The sequence below is a fragment of the Falco punctatus genome, assembly GCF_963210335.1.
Source record: "Falco punctatus genome assembly, chromosome: Z".
NCBI lineage: Eukaryota > Metazoa > Chordata > Aves > Falconiformes > Falconidae > Falco > Falco punctatus.
In genome coordinates, this window is record NC_137586.1 from 11473403 (window position 1) to 11493285 (window position 19883).

General features: G+C 44.8%; 1 protein-coding gene across 2 annotated transcripts in view; it reads left to right on the forward strand.

Moving 5' to 3' along the window:
* LOC308056296 (phospholipid-transporting ATPase ID-like) overlaps positions 1 to 19883 on the forward strand; it is an 83121-nt gene that overhangs the window by 12017 nt on the left and 51221 nt on the right. For both annotated transcript variants that reach the window (XM_080371433.1, XM_080371432.1), the window contains exons 2-3: positions 3704 to 3782; positions 15211 to 15269. In XM_080371433.1, coding sequence (XP_080227559.1) covers positions 3740 to 3782; positions 15211 to 15269 — 102 coding nt within the window. In that variant the 5' untranslated portion in view covers positions 3704 to 3739. The remainder of the gene's footprint in view (positions 1 to 3703; positions 3783 to 15210; positions 15270 to 19883) is intronic.

The following is a 19883-nucleotide window of genomic DNA, read 5'->3' on the forward strand; positions in this document are numbered from 1 at the left end:
CTAGACAGTACTGTAAGTACAAAACCTTTCTATGGTGAGAAGGTATAATTTATTTGTATCTTACATCCCCAAATCCTCATAAATGAGGAACTGGGAATTTGAGCTTTAAATAGTTTTTGCTATAGGGTCTGGAAACACGGGGAAGTAATATATGTCCTGTTAAGCAGAGAAGCTGGGCACGCACGATTACTCAAATACTACAGTCCCTGGTTGATTGCTGAACAGTGCAGGGTACCTGGAGTAAACAGAAACGAAACAAAACCAACCCAAAATATTTGAGGGGAAATGGAAGAAAAGAAAAATCCAGAAGGGATGACATGGAAAGTGGAAGGTAACTTGAAGAGATTGAAGAAGTGCCTCACTTTGCCTCTGAAAGTAGTGGGTGCTAGGGAAAATTAAGGCAAATGGGAAAGTGCTTTTTTTTTCTGACTATAGAAAGCTTTTACGTGTTTTATGGGTTTTCAATTAATCCAGGAATAGGAGGCTGTGAAAGTGGCTTACCAAAATTTGAGAAGTACTTCATGCCACACAAAAATGAAACGCGAGAGAGATCATTTTTTCTAAGAAAGTGCGAAGGGAAATTAAAACCATAGCAGTGTTTGTGAGTGATATGAGGTTGAAGACCCATCATTAGAATTTTGAAAGGGAAACTGAATCTCAGATTTAAAAAATAGAGAAATACTTAGAGAAAACTGAACAGGCACATGAATTTTGATTACTTCTGGAACCTAGGAAAAAAAATACCCTGAGGGAGATCATTGATGGAAACAGATGCAAAGATGTTGGACCCTACAGGTAGGATTGAAAGTCAAAAATACCCAAGGAAAAAGTCAAGAGACTGAAAGGCAGGCAGAGCTAAGGTCAGCCAAGAAACCACAACTGTCTGTAGAAGTTGGGATAACTTACACAACTGGAAGCAGTAGCTGAAGCACCACTGAAAAGGACATCTCCACCATTGTTTGCTTGGATTTGTTTTCACACTTGCAGCTGATGGTCAGTGAATTCTCAGACAGAAACACTTGGAAGTGTGAAGGTGTACTGGCACAAATGGGGATGTGGGCAAGCAGGTACATGTAGAAACTATAGCCAGCATGAGAGTGGCTTGCTAACTAAAGAAGTATGATGATTAGGTGGTGTGAGTCAATAACAAAGCAGCAAAGGAAGATATTTGCAATATTACGAAAATAAAAGGTACAGTTTAGTGTAATAGGGGTGTGTCAAGCCCTTAATGCCACGTGTGTGTGCCCATTGAATACTGAGACATTCTCAAATGGCATTGGGATCAGGTCAGCTTGGGAAGGATTCGTAACTCCTGGGCTTTAGCTAAGTAAGCAGTTATGCTAAATCTGCACGATGGTAGTGACATGCTGGAGGGCTAATTGGTACAAAGGGATATGGCAAAGTTATTGCCCATGTCTGCCCTAAAAGACAAGGTTTTATGGGAATGGTGATCCTGTAACGGTATTTGTGCTGGCCACGATGGTAACTGAAATTTGCTGCTGAGTGAAAATGTTCAATTGATGCAGTCCTAATCAAATGCACTGAGAATCTGAAGGAATTAAAGATGCCCTCCATGCCAAAATAGTGTGTGGCTGCAGTCTTTTTGTCATGCTGTGGTCACACCAGAAACCAGTGATTAAAGAATCACAGTAATTAACAAAGGCCATGTGTCAGAGCTGAAGGAAGTTTCATGCTTTTGTTTATGAGACGTGAATCTTAACTCTATTGTTAGTTTTATGTTATTACTGGTGAAAGAAAGCTTACAACCACCCTCTCTTCTCTGCTCCCCCACAAACATAAACATCCTTTTTTTCCCTCTGCTGAAATTATATGCCTTGTCAATTGAGTACACAGCTGGGAGAGGTTTGGTAGCTGCGGATAGTTTTTCTAAAACATTTGGCAAATACAGCAAAATCCAGAGTTCAGCAGTATAGCCATATGATGATTAACACCAGCCAACCTTTTGCATCCTTGTACTGCCAGCAGGCAGTGATTATCAGATCTGTGGCTCCTGGTGCTCTAGGAAGTCTGAGGTCTTTACCTCTGGTTGTGTGAGTAGCGTGTCTCACTCCTCCCATCAACTTATGGGGAGCTCTCAGTCCTAGTCAGGAGGGTTTTGTAAGACATAACAGTACTTCTAAAACATGGAAGACATGTCAAAAATGATAGGCTGAGGTCAGTTAGGGATGGAAAGTGAGATTGATCATCTGGGTTGAGAAAGCTTTAGGTTGTGACATCAAATGGTTTAGGTCCATGAACAGACGAAATTTTGGGGACAGGTGTTGCCAAAACATTTGTTCTGGTGAGCAGAAGTGATTGGATTTACATGTGTGAATAGAAAAAGGATCTCTTCCAAGCAAAGTGGGCACAGAGGGGGTCCTGAACACCGCAGTGAGTGGCAGGGAGCACCATGCTAGGGCTGCGCTGTGCTCAGGGTGTGCAGCACTTAGCTGGCTGGCTGGAGCTCACCTGCTGCTCTTTGCCTTATCTCAGGCCCTTTGAATTGCAGCTGCTAAATATAGCTTTGCTTTAACATCTGGAATAGAGATCTGCGCAGAAATGTTTGACCTATGCAATGATTGCAGAGTTTTCCTTAAAGGTTTACCTTCATTTTCTGAGAAGACGTGAAGCCCAGGCTTAAGCTTGCATTGGCATGGTCTGGTGATGCTGTATCAGGCTGGTATTTGGTCAGTGGCACAGGCTATATTCGCATTTGTGCATTTCTAAAATACAATATATTTGTTATACTTGTCTCCTTAGACACCCTTGCTCAAGTGCAAAAACTTCATGCTGTCACCTAGAAAAATTGTTCCAGACAGATCACGATTCCCTCAGAGATCTCAGCTTGGCTCCACTGGCCAGTTCAGCAACTGGTACAGCTTTTCTGTTGGTTCAGGCTCCCAGTCAGCCAGGCATGCCAGGCAGTGCTAGCTTTTCCCATGCTCACAGAGCTTTGCAGGCTGTCAGCAGCAGCACCACCACCATTAAGTACTTTAGATAAACTGTCCGAAGCTTGGAACACTGAAAGCTTCATTAGCAACAAGTTTTGATGTGATTTCATTTAATGCTCAATTTGTCTGCATACGAGGATATATTCAGGGCCTTCAATGCATTTCTGGTGCCTGGCTTCAGGCTTCTGGGTCAGGAAGTTTGCAGCCAATGGGGGAGGAATCTCACTGAGAGCTATACAGGCTAGTCCACCCCAAACACGGAGGGTGACCAGCAGATGGACAGCAGTGTGAGCCAGCACACATTGAGAACGGGCAGATGTGCAGGAAACCAGTGTTTCATGCTGCTTCCCCCTCTTCAGGGAGACTGGTTTTGCTCTGGGTAGTCACTCAGTTCCTCTGTACCTTAAGTACAAATCCTGTGTGTGTATTTCTTCTTTTCATATGGGGCCAAGGCAGTAGGAATGCCCTTTTCAGTCCCTCCTGCACTGGCCTCTGCTTTGTTGCATGTCAGGAAATGAACAGATCAAAACGTCCAAGGTAAGGTAGCCCACACTGATGTAGTGCAACTTGCGAACCTGAGACGGTTTTGCATTTTAAAATACACTGTGTGATAAACCGTAGCTGTTGGCCATGGTGCTTAGGAGCTTGATTCTTGCATCTTATGGGCAGAGAATTACATGTATGTGCTGGATCATGTCATGCTGCAACATTAGAAACCCTCATTGTGAATTACTTTCTCTTTTCTCTTGCAGAAGTTCCATGGAGTTGGACTAAAATAAAGTTTTGGGATGTCTCTATTTGGATTAAAATTTGGAAAGAAGAAATTGAAAGGTGAGTGCAGTCTGGTAATGCCACTGTCCAGGGTAACAAGCTAAGGCATGTAACTACAGCACACACGCAAGCCCTTGAGATTGTGTTTGGGAGCATGTGTTACACCTGCAGAGCCAGGTGGGAAGACACACTTTCTTTTCTTTTCCCACATTTTGTACTGCCTCGGAGGAGTGCCGACTGTATGCCAGCGAACAGGGGGATATCTGCAACAGAACAGGCTGCAAAGTGTGTGCTTTGTCATGGCACATGACTGGCTCGGGGAAGCTGACTTTTGGTGGTTTTGCTACAAGAATCTTTTGGGGGAGTGCGTGAGTGAGCAACGCACAGTGCCCTCTCTGCAGCTGTTTCTAAAATATGGTAGAAGCAAGTTAGTTTGAAGGTCTGATGCTGTCTTCTGATGATGAAATGTGCTGATGGCAATGGCCCGGATATTCCCTCCAGTGAGAGGTAGGAAGAAGAGCAAAACACAGAGATGCACCCTGAGAGCACTCCAAAAGCTGCTGAGGGCAGCACTGACTCTGGAGGAGAAGGCAGAGCCTATGTAATTCCCTTCCCATGAGCTCCACATAAATGCGGTGGAGACAGGGAGCAGCCACCCTCTGCAGCATGATCCTCACCGGACTTTGCAGCAGAAATCCCTGAAGAGATGAATGCTTGGAAGAGTCCAGCAGGAGGGCTGCTAGCATATCCTTTAAGTGGGCCAGCTTCATGCAGCCTCTTTGGGTACTTCATCAGGCTTTGCGGCAGGAGCCACTGAACTGTGTCTCATGTTCTATCACTACACCTCCAAGCCCCGGGTACGATCTCTGGTCAGGGATCCATGTCTACAGGCACTGTGAAGAGGGAAATTGTGCAGCCTTTCCTTTCCAGGGTGTTCCTCCCTGTACTCGATGAGTGCTCTATTCATATTTTGACATGAAACTAATTTTTGTCCAACCTCTCTGAGCTCAGAAGACTTAATAGCTTTTCCCGAGGGTTTATTTTTGCAATTGTGCTGCTGTTTCCCCTTACGGGCACAGGGCAGACCATAAGCCCTGGTGTTGAGGCAGGGGCAAGTCCCAGGAGAGGAGGCTGTGATTGCTCCAGGGGAAGGATCTCTGCCAGCTTGAGGTCTTTTTCTCCATTTTGGCTTTGGAGATGAGAGAGCACGGGCTTGTCTGTGAGCCACCATCCACACAAGGCATCTGCACTTATAAAGCAGTAGCTGTTCTGGTTATCGAAAAGATTATGATGCTATATTAGGAAAGTTTTCTCTTTTGCCTGGTCCTGTAGCTGGGTTTTAGCAGAGAATTAATCAACCCCCCGCTTCAACCAAGTGTCTAAGAAACTGGGGTGTTCCTAGATACAAAACCCATACTTCATAGGGAAAAATTATTTAGTTTCACATTTTATTGATCACCGCTTCAAAACCAATGAAGTCAAACTGGAGGAAGTTCAGAGAAGGATAAGGGAAGCTGGGGTGATCAGGGAATGCAGAGCTTCCATAAGAGGAAGCTAAGGGCATTTTCCCTCCCCTTTTATTTTTAACTCTTTTGTCTTGCAGCCCAAAAGCTGAAAGGGCTATGATTCCTCCTCACAATCATTACACTGGAGTAAATGCCAGGGTTGAAGCGCTATTTTAATCCAACTGTTTACAAGGCTTTGTATTTGGTGAAGTGTGTAGGACTGTGCTGCCTGAGAGCAGGCAGGGCTCTTCCACGGGGAACATTCCATGCACTCATCTTGGAGGGACAGTACTGCTCATAGAAGGATGAAATGCCTATTCCAAAACCAAAGATGGATGACAGTTAACCTTACTGAAAAGCCATGCTCATGATATGAGCTTCATGGGAGGGAATGGATTACCTCAGGCATCAGCTGCTGAAACTGGGATCAATATTGCTGCCATGAGAACCAGTAATATTTTACTGCTTCTCCCCAGCAAGTACATGATTGTTCCTGCATGACCTGAGGTTCAGGCAAAATTAGGAGTGCTTTTTCAGGATAGGTACATGGTCTAATTTTCTTGGAGATAAGAGTCGGTTTGGTATAGTTTTGTGTTCTTTATACAAGGAATCAGGGATGTAACTAAAACTCAGCTTCACAGGGCACTAATGTGTGCTGTCATGTCAGACACACAAAGAGTGCTGGAGGAAACCAGTTCCTCGATGACCAAACCTTAGCGAAGCTCTTCAAGCTGAAATGGAAGAGTACATCCCTTAGATAAGCAGCAGTAGTTTGTCTGTGTGAAACGTGCCTGAGATCTTTTACATTGAGGTTTAATCCACAATTAATGTTGACAAAACAGAGAGGAATGGAGAAATTTCTGATTCATGGAATGTGTGGGAAGAAACAGGGATCATGCCTTGTTGATGGCTGAAGAATGTGGAATCCCTCTGCTTCCTGGTTTCATCCCAGAACTGGAGCTTTGTACCTCAAGGATGGAGATGGTCAAGTACTATCTATGAAATAAACAGAATTAGGGAACAGGGAGAACTCACCTACACCAGTAACTGTCCCAAGGTGTGTGCTTCCAGTCAACAGGAAGATCTGTAGTCATTGCTGCCACTTGGTCTCCTTAAGCCCAGCCTCGAGGCACTGTGAGAGGAAGAAGAAGGATATAAATTGAGCCAGAGCTTTTGGAAGGCTCCACTGGGTTTTCCTTCTTGCTCCTAGGGACAGCCTGCTCTCCAGGGCAGCTAGATTTTGTGCAGCTGGGCTCTGGGCTGAGCTTGGCAGGGGTAGCAGCTCCCTATGGAGAAGGCAGCCTGAGACTGGCTCTACAGACATAAAGCTCAGCTGCCTTCTGGGACTCCCATTCAGATCTGATAGGAAATGTCTTACCACAACAGACACTGAATATGAAAAATATATTTGTTATTACATAATTTCCCATGAGGGAAATAACTGTGAATTGAAAAACTTCTCAAAGTTAATTTCAGAGCTGTATTTATTTTTATGATTTTTACATCACTTCCTATCACTGTGTGTCACTGTTATTAACAACATGTGCAATTCTGTCAAGCTGTGGCATTACCAGCATGCCTAGGAGATACTGTTTTCTAGTAAAGGAAATTAAATGTGCCAGCCAGCCACTGTCAGACTAGTTTTTAAAATAAAACCAGATTACTATTTCAGCTGCTTTACTTGGCATGCTGATATTGGTCGAAATATTGTGAACTACTATTACAAAAAACAGAACACAAGTGATAGAAAATTCTAAACCAAATCTGAATTATTTTTTTTTAAAACTAAAGTTTTCCAAAATGAAGAAGATACAATTTCTACAGCTAATATATTTTAAAAATGCGTACTTTCATTTGAAGTGGACTGAATATACACATGAAAAGATTTATATGCTTCTTGAGAAATAATCTGTTGCCAGGCATTTTTGAGACGTGCTGAGTCCCCACCCCTTGCCCAGAGCCAAGGCAGGTGAGTGAGGCATCACTGGGAGGAGGAAGCGAAGGAAAACCAGAACTGGTGTTACTGCGGGAGGCAGGGAAAGGGAGAGATGAGGCAGCCTCTGCCCCTTCCCAGAATTACTTAAAAGGGAATATATCTTCTGTCTCAAGGTTATCTAGCACTTCAACCAATCCCATGTCCCAAGAGTGCTGTTGGACCATGAGCCTTGTCCATGCTGGGCAAATCTGAGGTATCCTTTTGGAGCTCCCTTTTCTCTCTCATTATGGTGATAATATCAAATACTTCTTTTAGAAAAAGGTAGGATCTAGTATTTAACTTTATGTTCATATAAAAAAAATTGCTGGGCCTGAGGTAGAAATAATTCCAGTCCACCCTCAAGAGTTTTGATTTCAGACCTTGCATCTGCTGTATGAAAATGGAGGTATGTTAGTAGATCTCCTAAGTAGGCCTTCTGTTAGTGATGCCAGAAAAAAACCCACCATTTTGCATCAATACCAGGGACATATGAAATGTTTTACCTATGTGGAAAATTCCAGTTGCCATGTAGTGTTTGTTTAGTGCTAGCAGGAGGCTGAGCTTGGTACCAAGCACCGCAGACACAATCCGTGGCCACAAAAGTGTATTTCTTGCATTTCATTTCTTTGGGAGGAAAGAGGATTCTTGTTCCTTCATGGCAAAAAGGTATAATAAAGAAGATCTTTATTTAATAACAGAGGAACATGCAGGAGGGAAATAGGGCTAAATCCATTTATGGTGATGTCTCTGAATGGTCTTGCTGCAGGTTTTTTTAAATTAAATCACTCACACTCAGTACAAGCTACTCCATTTCAGAGATGAAAATGCATGTGATTGCCAGCATAAATCCTCCCTGGCCACAGCAGCCAGAAAGCCTCCATAGAAGAGAGGGCATCTACACCTTGAAAATGTGTGGTTTTGTAACATGGAGCCCTGCAGAGCCCCTCCTTTGAGTCAATAATAAAACCCACATTTGTTTGCTAGCCAGCGGGGCATGTTCCTGCTTCAAGCCGGGCTTGGCTGTGACCTTCCCTTTCCCTGTTTCCATCGCACAGGGTTCTCACTGCTCCTCCTGCCCCAGCCATGCTTGCTGCACCCTGCCAGGCTCTGGCTGTGGTTCAGGACAGGGATGGGCTTTGGTTTTGTGCCACAGAGCAGCAGGCACGCCAGCACCAGGCAGGTTACAGCATTGGGTTGACACTCAAGTAATGAGGGTTCAGCTTTTGTCTGTGTCCCAGACTGTCTATGAAATAGAGATTTAACTGGTGTGAACCTCAGACCGGTCGTATGACTCTTCCCTCCACCCACATATCCTCTGATCCATGTTAAATGTTGAGCTTTTTGGGTGAAGATTCCTGGCTTTGGTTTTGGGTAGAGTTTGCTCGGTGCAGCTCTGATCCCAGCAAGACACTGCTTTATTGTGAATGTGAAATCCTTTGATATCGCTGCTATAAAAAATAATCCTGTTGTCTTTAACCCACCAGTAGGGACTATACCCATCTACAGCACCTGCAAATCGAGGAACGTGTTGCATGGTTCCTTCATCTCTCATGACTGCAAAACAGAGCAGTTACTGCTTCAAGGTGCAAGGAGATTTTAGCTATTAGTTTGTATAATAACCTACCTAGAAGCAGCAATTTTAGTTGCCTAATACACTATAGAATGATTTGCCCTTTCCCATGGAGCTGCCTTTCAACGGACACTGCAATTCTCTTTTTTGAGGGGAGGACAGAGGTGCTAAATGCACCGTGGTAGGTTTCAGTTACTTGTGCACAGGGAATACCACCAGTCCAGCAAAGAATGGAAAAAAGCTCTAGGATTTCTCAGCTGTGAAGAGGCAGGTGATCTCCTGGGTGCTGGACGTGAGGTGGCACTTGTGTCACTGTTGAGAGGTGATACCAAAAGCTAGGGTCATACAGGGATGATGAGCCATCCAAAAGCAGAGTGAACAAAAATAAGAGGGAGATGGGACAGGAGGAGGTGAAAGGAGGCACATCATGAGATTCAAAACAAAAAATCTGCTGTGAGTGGTGGAGGTCTTCTGAGACTGCTTACAGCCTGTTGCAGGAGAGACCTGAACTGCAGTCTCAGGAAGGTCAGATATGTGCCCTTGGGAGCAGAACAAATGTGCTACAGCTGTCACAACCAGGTATTGGGAAGGTTCTTTCCAAAGAACCACTCTGAAAGGGAAGCTGGGGAGATGAGTCCAGCTCCTGGTTGCCACTTTTTGTAGATGGTTCAGGGCAACGTTTGTGCTCTTGAGGTCATTTGTTTAAAGGGTGGAGTAGAAATTATTATTTTTAAGAGTTTACGTTGTCTCAGTTCTGTTGTCAGGCTTAGTTACACCGGCACTCCCCTAATTGGACTGTGTTTGTTTCATGCGTGAGATGTCAGAGCCTAGTTTGTATAGGACTTGGCAAAACCAGGCAGATCTTAACCTCCTGTTTCTTGGAGCCACAAGACCCAGTATCTACAAAACTTTTCCGACAGCTTGTTGAAAGCATTGCTCTTGGCACATGCTCCTTAGCGTGAACCAGAAACAAATTTCCAGGCTGTCTGACCAGATCTTGAATCTAACCTTTTGCAGGACTTTTCCGTGCAGCAATCCTAAATGGAGAATGCTGGTGGGCTGGCCAGTTACATTTATAGCTGATTTTTGGCGTGGGTTTAATTTTATTAAACACAGATGTTATTCTGTGGTTTAGCTCCTAAATCTGTCTGCCTGAGAAAACAGCCACTTTCCCAGTGACTTGGTCTCAGTGGTTAGACCAAGAACTGGGCACTGAGCCATATTTATGTACGCCGAGTTTCCACTGATGAATAATTTAAAATAGTTTTCAGTGGCAGTGAAATGATAACTGGGAGGACAAATCGCATTCCTTCTTTCCAGTGATTTGTGACTGCAGTTTACAGAAGCAAAAAGTTTGAGCTTCTTAGAGATATAAAAAAGTTTCAAGAAATACAAAGCTGCTCAGCTGATAACCCTTCAGGTTTCCCCTCCCTTTTTTGTCAATGCTTTCAGAATCAATGGGGCATGATAAGACATGCATGCTTGGATCTACAACCAAAATACCCTGAGCTGTGGTTTCCAGGCAAAGCTGGTGTAATGCTTGACTTTCTCTAACTTTTTGGTTCTTGTGATCATCCAAGAGGCTTCATTTCTGTCCAAACAGTTCCAGAAACAAGTAAGAGTTGTCTGGTCTGTGATAGTTGGGAACTGCTGGTTTAGGAGGCACGTCAGCAGGACCTCACAATCCTCTGTTGGTAAAAATAAAACCACTGAGGCAGTGTTGCCCTGTGCATGTGGTCGATGGTGGTTCTCCTTTGGTGCAGCTAGAGGACAGAAAGTTCTGCTTGTTAGTGTTGGACGAGGCACCCTTTGCCATTTGTTGTGGTTGTTCTTGCTTTAGCCAGAGGTATTGGCTATTATCCAGTAAGGAAAATTAAAATCTTGCCACTAGAACTTGGCCATGTATTTTGGCCTTAAGGGACATTGCCTCTGGGAGGGACGGATGGCTATGGCAGGCCAGAGACTCCATGCAGTTTTGAACCGGGTTCATAGCTTCCTGGGGCCTTCAGAAGCAGGTTGTCCTAGAAAACCTGCCCTTAGGTACCACACGATCAGTCACAGGAGGGCAATGCCTTAAATGAGTTTCATTTGCTGTTGTTTCACACCCCATTGTTTCATGTTTCTGCTCCTTCCCTAAGCTGCTTGCAGCTCTTTGTGTGTCTCACATAAAAGCCATTCCTCTTGGAGAGTGCATCCTTCACTGTGGTGAGAAGCCAGGCTCCTTTCTTCACTGGAGCAGGTACATGTGTGGTTTCTTTCCAGGAGCATTTGAGATCTTTGAATTCAAATGCATGTGTCCAGTGCCGCTTCAGGACAGGCTGAGGGAGGGGAATGGTTCCTCACATGGTTCCTCACTCCCCCAGTGAGCCCTGGGAAGAGCAAAGAAGCACCTGACATCTCCATGCGCTGCCAGCAGCCCTTGGATTTCTGTTTATGTGTGCAGTCCCCTCACAGCATCCCCTGCCTATGAAAAACAGAAGGTCACTGAGGGCTTTAGAGCTGCTCAGGGGCTGCTGTGTGATGCTGAGGCTCTGCCATGTGCCCTGTGTCTCATGTGCTTGCAGGGGAAGGGATACCCGGAGGGCTCCAGCCCAGATCAGTGGTTCTGGGTATCTTCATGCCTCTCTGTCCATCATGCGTTTCCGTAGCTCCTTCTGGTGAGGCAGCTGGGCAGACCTACTGGCTGAGAGCAGCATGGGCAACGTTGTCCCCTGTGAGTGTTCAGCCTTTCGTTTCAGGGTCTTTGGCTTGCTTGTGCTGCTCCATGTAAGCACACAGCACGCGTACAAACAGCTCTGCCTCTGCCTGCCAGTTCCCCTTCCCAGCACCAGCACGGGCTCTGTGAGCGTGCCTCTGAAGCCCAGTATGTTTTCAAGCTTTGTCATGTATTCCTATTTACATTAAAACTGTTTATCTTTTCTGTGGCACTTATTGCAGGACTAGATTTACAGCCTCTGGGGAGGGGATAAGAACAGCATTTACTGTATGGGAGGAAACGTGCGAGTATTTGGAAGTTCAGTTTTTAACAAATAGCTTCATCTTTCATCTGCTTTGATAATACTGGTTGCTCTCAGGAAAATTCCTGAAGGGACACATAACACGATTGTTGAAGCCCTGCAAGCCTGGTTGTCTTGAGCTCTGCTTCTGTTTTCCTCTGGAACGCTGGACAAGTTGCTCTGATCTCTCTGTACATTTTTCTCCCCATTGTGAATTATGAGAAAAATGTGTCCAAGGAAAGCAGTGAAGGATTAAACACTTTGAGAGTCTTGAATGAAGCCTCTGTGGTTGGTCTGAATCACTCAGTTGGGGCAGATGGGAGCTGATTTGAAAATGCCTGACACTGCTAGATGTGCCTGAAGAAAGGGAAAAGCACATTTACCTGCTAACAATAGCTTTATATTAGCAATTAGAGGGCTTGATGAAAACAGCCCACGGAATAAAAAAATAAAAACGGTGATCTGAAAAAGGGCTTAAAAATTAGAGAAGCTGTGTTATTTATAGGGTTATTGGAGGGAGAGGAGGAAGGATAGCAGTTCAATGCACTGAATAGCTTAGATGCTTGCTAATGCAAGATTGAATAAACAGGAAGAACTAAATGTCTTAGCACATCATTTAATAGGTGTAATAGACACATGCTGGGATAACTCATGAGGCTGGAATATTAATAGAAAAGAATAAAGCTTATTCTGGAAGGGTAACAGAGTTTTCCTTGTATGTCCGTGTGCTCTGAGATCCAGCATGAAGAAAGAGATGAACAAATTGCAGATCTCTGACTAATGCTACCCATAGCAAACCAAGAGGGGCAATTTTTTTTTTTTTTTGGGGGGGGACGCGGAAAAGTTTTCTAGGAGACAGGACATGCTGGTAAATGAAGAATTCTAGCTATGCAGAGTAAGAGTTGGAAAGGAGCATACGGGAACATGACCTGTTAAGCTGGCACAGCATTTTAGTGCAAAGATGGATAATTTTTTGGAGCTAGAGAGGAGGCTGTTCCAGAACTGATGCCCTCCAACAAGGAGGAGCTGGCTGGTCCTGGGAAAGTAGAAGGGAGTGTAAACAGGAATGATTATGAAATGATGGTATGATGTGTGTGACAATAGCAAAGTGTTTTAAATGGACTTCAAGAAGGATATCTTCAGTAAATTTGAAGAACTATTGACTGAGATCTCACGGAAAGGAAATCTGGGGTGGAGGGAGAATTAAGCAGAGCAGTGGTTTCCTCACATAATTAATATCAAGAGCACAGGCATAAGTTACCATCTTTCAGGGAAAGGCTCAGAAGGATGAGTGAAATGGTGAAATCACAAGCTCCTCATTCAATTCAAGCAGAGGAAGGACGCTTCTAGAAGGTGCAAAGCAACTTGGTTTATCTAGCACAAACTGTGTGGCAAAGGCTCAAAGTGAGAAAAAGATATTGAGGACATAAAGGGCAATAAAAGTTGTTCTGTAAGAGTTGGGGTCTCTAGGGCTCTGTAACTCTTCTAGTAAGACACAGATCAAAGACAGTTTATGTCTGCCACTCAGTGAAAAAGAGCCTAGCAAATAATGTTAAGAAATCTGGGATTTGTTTTTGTTTTTCTTTAGACATCTAACATAATAGATGCCAGAAACAGAGGAGAGGGGGGAACACAGAGGGAATGGTTTGGGTAGGTAAGGTAGAGCATGGCCTGGAGTAATGCTGCCTTCGAGAGTTTCTGGTGCACAAACAGGCAAAGTTCGGAAGACTGTGAAGAGAGAAAGCATTACATCTGTCTTGAAACAGAGGGAAAAGAAAAGCTGAGCAATTACAGATATATTGGCTTCACCTCTTGGGTGAAGTTTAAAACAATCCAACAAACCACTTCAAAGTAACTAGAAGTGTGTGTGTGGGCAAGAGATGATTAACAGTCAGCAGTCCCAAAAAACTGCATCAAACCAAATGCAATTCTGTATTAATGGTAGCCAGAGGGCTACTGAAAAAAAAACCTTAGATAGCTGTCATGTATCTTGACTGTCACTTGCGGCTTTTCTACAAGTGAACCGGATATATATGCTTGAGTTAAAATCACCGTACAGTGAGTGCCTGACTTTTCCGAAAAAAATACACTGACAGTAGTTATCAGTGACTGATTATGAAACTTGAGAGACTCATTGGGGATGTATTCTGAGTCTGGTATTCAACATTTTCTTCTACATCTTGGCTGGCTGAATAAAGAACACACTTAGTACATCTGTGAATGGCCCCATGCTGGCAGGAGCTACAAGCGCACTGAAAGATAGGATTAGAATTAACTAGTTGGAGAAATAGTCTGAAAAAACTTGGATGCAGTTCAGCAAGGACGAAAGATTTGCATTGTGTGATGAGGCATCGGTTCTGCCAGAAAGGATCTGCTACAATGGATCATATTCTGGAATGCTATCATTTGTGTGCTAGTGGTGCATAGGGATATTATTTTAAATTACTTCTAGGTGAATTCCCATGCCAAATATGCATTGTTCACAAGATAGGAGTAGTGTCCCTTGTGCTCCAGTCAGCTTTGATAAGTCCTTAGCTACAACTATGGCCCCTTTTGATCATTGCACTCCAGAATGAGGTGAACTAACTGGGGAACCCACTGGAAAGCAGCAAGAGAGATGCTACTTCTGACAGACTGACCCATGAGAAGTGATTGAAGAACCTGGAATTGCTTACCCTTGGGAAGAGAAGACTACAGTAAGGCATAACAGCCTTTAATACATAATGAACTTGTCTGTGCTCTGCGTCCTTGGCAAGTAGCAGAAGGAGCTGAGGGGGAGTAGAAGAGCACCTTTGACCAGAGATTAGATAATGGGACCCCCCCACACCATGGGGAAGGACACTGTGGTCCTGGAACAGGCAGTCTGAAGAACAGCCATCACTGGAGCTTTCTAGGACATTTGTTGGGAGTGATAGGCATGAACCTGTCTTGAGGTAGACAACAGATTTGATGACCTTTTGAAATCCCTTCCAGTAGTTTTTGATTTCATGACAGCTATGGTGGTGATGTCCAATCCGTGGAATGATGGTAGGAGATGCACTTGTACTGGAGGAAAGGCACTAACAGTAAATTGATGGTAACAGCTCCAGACACTTCAGGAGCAAGAGATGGAGCAAAGCAGGAATAGTAAGCACCACTAGTTAAGTGGTAGTTCTTACCCAGCAAAAGCTGAACAACCTGTAAAATCAGTGCTGGCATTGCAGTGGGTTGTGGATAGAGGAGACCTGGAGTATGGGCATACAGTGCTATGGCATTGGTGCACAGTGCTGCTCTGTCAATGTCACCAGCCTCTTCAATTCCCTGACATGGAGTGATTAGCCCAGAGCAGATTCCTGGTGACATTACCTTTTGGCAGCTCTGCTTGCATTTTCTGATGTTTTGTTCATATCTGTATTGACTGCTTACCTTCAATCACATCTGATGTGTTTCCTCTTCTTTGCAGAGGAAGAGAGACAACTTCAAGCAAACAACCGAGATTTCAATCTGCAGTTCGAATATGCTGTAAGTAACCAGCGTATGTTATTTCATGCAGATGTAGTCACAGATGTAGCTGCATCTGCTTCACGTCTTGAATGTTGTTTCAAGGAGGTGACACGACTGCACGCTAGTTATGACTCTGCAAACAAGGCAAACGTGTGTCAGATGAACCACCAGAGATGGTTCCTTGCTGAGTCAACCACAGGGAGCTCTGCCTTTGGAGTCAAACCTGCAAAGGGGCAGCTGAAGGAGATCTAATTCTGGAAGAGCATAACACGGTGACTTTGCACACTTCCAGAAAATTATTTATGAGTCAAATTGTTTCCAGGATCAGGCTCCAAGGCCTTTCAGTAACAGAACCTGGGGGGAGTTTTCTGTTGGAAACGTGTCTCCATTTAAAGTAAAACATGAAAGGAAATGTGTCAGTTCCTCAGCCCTTGCAGTGAAATCCTCTCTGGCAGGAAGGTTTTGAATCTGGCCTTTGTGGCTTCCTGCCAGCTTTATTTCCAACTCCTTAATGGCCTACTTAGGTTCACACTGTGCCATGAAATCTGTGACTCCAAGGAGCTCCTTGACACAGGCTGGCTGTGACCCAGGTCTGCCAGGCTGCAATGCCAGGAAGCCCCCTGGGCAACTTGATTTCCACAGCTTGAAGACCATCTGCCAGCGTTGGGTGCAGAGGAGGGATAGCTCAGCCGCTAGACCTGTACTGTGGTCAAGACACTGCCTTGGCTGTGGGGTCATCTCCTCCGTGAGGTGATCCTGAAGCTGCATTCTTTCAAAGTGTTTGCAGCTGCCAACTAATATGGAAATTAATTTTCTGAGGTTTTGTCCTCTGCATGTTTGAATTCCATGGGTGAAATTCAACCTTCAATTTTACTCAGGAGTTCCTTTAAATCATGTTTTGGTTTAGGAACATCACAAGTATTTTCTTGGTAAGAACTGAAAAAAACCTCAGCGTTTCAGAACACTGTAATTTCCCACGATAGAGAAAGTCTGACTTGTCAACAGCTTTGACTAAAGATCTTCATGGACCTGATCTGCTGGCAACATGAACTGGGTGGTTTTCAGTGGTCACCTTTCATCCGTGAACCAAACAGAGGTTAGAGACTTCCTGGGTCCAGAGCCGCTGCATGTGTCCTGAATATGAAAGGCATTGTAGTTAATGTATGTAAAAGACTATGCAGCATAAATGACTTATTAAGCCTGGTGATTTGAGACGGGGAAAGTGCATTTGATTTGCACAGAACCTGCCAGTAGCATATTAGGGTGGGTGTTGCCACTATGTATTGATTTGTAATCTTTCCTTGAATTATTGCAATGTAGACTACATGCAGCAGCAGGACCAGAAAGCAGGAGGGAGACGTACAATGATGTCAGGGTAGGGACAATAAGCACCTCTTCTGGTTCTAAGCCTATTTCTGCAAAAAGCCATTCATGAGGCTGACATTGCATGTCGCTGCTTCCCAGCTGATTGCTTATATGCCCAAGGATTTGCAAATAACCAAAATTAAGGAGAGGACTGTGAGAGCTCTGGAGTGTTTCCATAAGAGTCCGTTGATTAGGTGTGAAAGTGGAGGCAGCCAAAAAGCCAACCTAATGTAATATGTTGAAACCTGGCAGTGAGTTTCATTAATCCTACCCCTCATTTTAGTCAGCTGTGGCTCATAATTTCTAGAGTCCAGTGTAGACTGAGGCTTAGGAAATCTAGAAGACCATCTAGAAAGAGCCAAGCCTTGAAGGTGTGAGTGGGTGGTGAGGCACTAAAAGACTTTAGGTGGTGATACAAGCACTCCCCTAACTGTACGGGGCTGCACGTCTTGTCTGGGGCTGCTTATTTCCAATAAGTCCTGGCAAAAGTTCAATTTATTAAACCCGTAATACCGTGGTTTATGAAGAGGACTAACCTTGCTCATAAATTACTTCAGATCCCATGCTGTAGACAGCTGGAGATGCCTAAAAGGGATAGTCTCCCATCAACGTATGCATGATGCTCCTGAAAGTTAGCTCTTCCAGTCCTGTAGTCTGCTGCAAGGGTCAAATCTGGGTCCATTCCTCACATTCAGTGGAGCTGCACTGCTAAGCACTAGGATGTGGACCATGGGGACCAAGACTGTCCAAATGCCAGAGCCTGCCCTGGGGTGCTCAGGCACAGCAGCTATTAGTCTCAGCCATCTCTCAGCATGTTGCCATTTTCTGGACAGAGTAATTTCTCTCTCTTGCAGCCGCAGTTCTCCCTCGACATGTCTTTCAGCCTCAGGTATTTAATTTGATCTATGTACAAGCAAACAACTGAGGTGTTTGGACTGTCTTCATTGTTTTAAGTGCCACAGCTTCACTGTGGCACTCAGCTCTTGGGGACATGGGAGCCACATGGTGGTTTTTGAGTCTTCTCTATAGAGCCAGGAGGAGAACATCTGTCCTTCAGCTCTCGGTCCCACAGTGAGGAGCACTAGTCCTTGTCCTCCCACGCAAGTCTTGTCTTCTTCCAAGGTGCAGGGAAGGCTGCACCAACAGTTATTTCAGCCAGATAAGAGGGACGTTCGGCAGAAACTAGAAGGAAACCCAGCAACTTAACAAAGCTTAGAAAGTATTTTAGACAGTGAAAGCCACAGGAGTGAGGTTTACTTTACTTAGTAACTTAAGGCCATCCATGTTAGCCATAAAACCTATAGAACAGGTTCTTGTAACAAAGCTAGGTGAGGCAGTAAATGTTTCTTTAGGGTGAGGCAGTTGCAGAGAAAGGCCAGTAAGGAAAAGAAAGGGAAACACAGACAGAGGCTCAGTGTATTGCCTTACTGCTGTGGCTAGGCTGCATTGCCGCAGCTGGTGTGAAGGTTTGAGCCTTTCACTAAAAAGAGAGTTTCTGTTATGTAGGCATAGATCAAAGGTACACAGATGCTTTGTCCTCATTTAGTCTCAGAGAGAACAGGGAAGTGGGAAAGTACAATCAGAGGTGGGTGTGTTGTCCCTGAATAGCTGGCGGTTATTGTCCCTTCCCGGTGCAAAGTCTACAGGGTACCTGTGAAGGGAGAACTGAGGAGCTGAGAAAGACTTGAGAACTATTGTGTGTGGAGTCTGACATCAGCTCTGGCAGCTGCTGGAAGTTGGCCCTCCTGGTATGAAGCAAGACTCCTGAATACACTCAAACCAGCTTTGCAGGAACCTGATGCTGCATTGTGGAAAGCCATGTCCGCCAGTGCGTGCAAGGGCATGTCCAGATCCATCACACTCGGACTTGCAGGAGACTTCAGAGAGTAAACTCCCTCCCAGAGCTCACCACAAAACATGCAAGAGGCCAAGCTGCAGTGTGTCCCTGCCACGCTGCTCCAGCCATGGAGCCTTTTGAGCCAGGCACCTGCCGGGCAGGAGGGCTGGGCAGTGGCGGGGGCTGGGCTGGCAGGGCCAGGTGAGGGTAAGGGGTCGGTAGGAGCTGCACGCAGTGGAAATCCCCTTAACACAGAGGCTTCATGGTGAGGCCGAGGGGTGGTTTCAGAGGAAGAACTGAATGCGCCTCATGGACATACGAGATGTGTCACGCAGTAGGCTGGAAGATCGGGGTGGTCTCTTTCCTCTGTGAACAGAGGCAGCACAGACTGAGAGGGGGACAAGGGAAGTGTCTCTTATCTAAAGAAGCCTCTTACATGACTTCGGATGATTTTTGCTGTGATTAAATAATAAGAGGTGCCTGTGGTCAAGGGCAGCATCTTCAAGCAGTGGCAGTGCTTGAGTAGGTCAGGATTTATTTGGAGTTAAGTGTGAGGACTGAGGCTGGAACAAGATCTCTCAGACTGATGCAATGCCAGACATCCTTGGCCTTATCCTGCACAGCAAGAACACAGTAGCTTGGAAAAATAAAACAAACTTTAAAACAAAATGCTGTGCTTTTTACTGGAAGGGTTAAGTGTGAAGGTACGTACTACCCACCAGCTCACAAAATTAGTTAGGAATGACTCAGAAACCAAGTGTGAATGGGTGGCATGTGAAGGCACTTAGTGCAGCACAAAAATGGACTCAATATAGGTCAGTAAAAATGAAAATTCAAGTCCTAATCCTGTGGTTTTTTCACACTGCAGACAGGAAGATCCTTCCTGACTTCAGTAAGAGATTTGCCTGTGTAAAGATTAGAATAAAGTGAAAAGCAGGGTGCCAGAGGTGATCGAGCAAGTTTAAGGGCTTTAATGAAGGTTCTTTTCTGAGGCAGTTCAATCTGGCTGCCCTGTCCCCAGCCTGGCTGCACTGTCCTCAGCACAGCTGCGGCGGCGACTGCCCCATGTAGGTCAACCGTGATGGGCTCTTTGTCTATCAATGCTCTGAAGAAGAAAGTATCTTCTGAAGTCCTTTAATGTCCACTCTGATCCCAATTCCCTTTTATTTCTTCACTTTCATATTGCAATTTAGCACAGCTGCACTGGGACGTCACAAAGGGCTGCAAAAACAACTTTGAAATTGGCTTTCAGACAATAGGAGAGGAAATGCAGGGCCCATGAGTCAATGACAAATTTCATCTTGGATCAGGATCTAGGGTCAAACCAGCATCCTTTCTGCAGAACCAGCAGTGAGGGGGCTGCTTGGACTCTGCTTTTATCTTCCCTGGTCACCTGATGAACTCCCTAGTGAAACAGGAGGGATGTATAT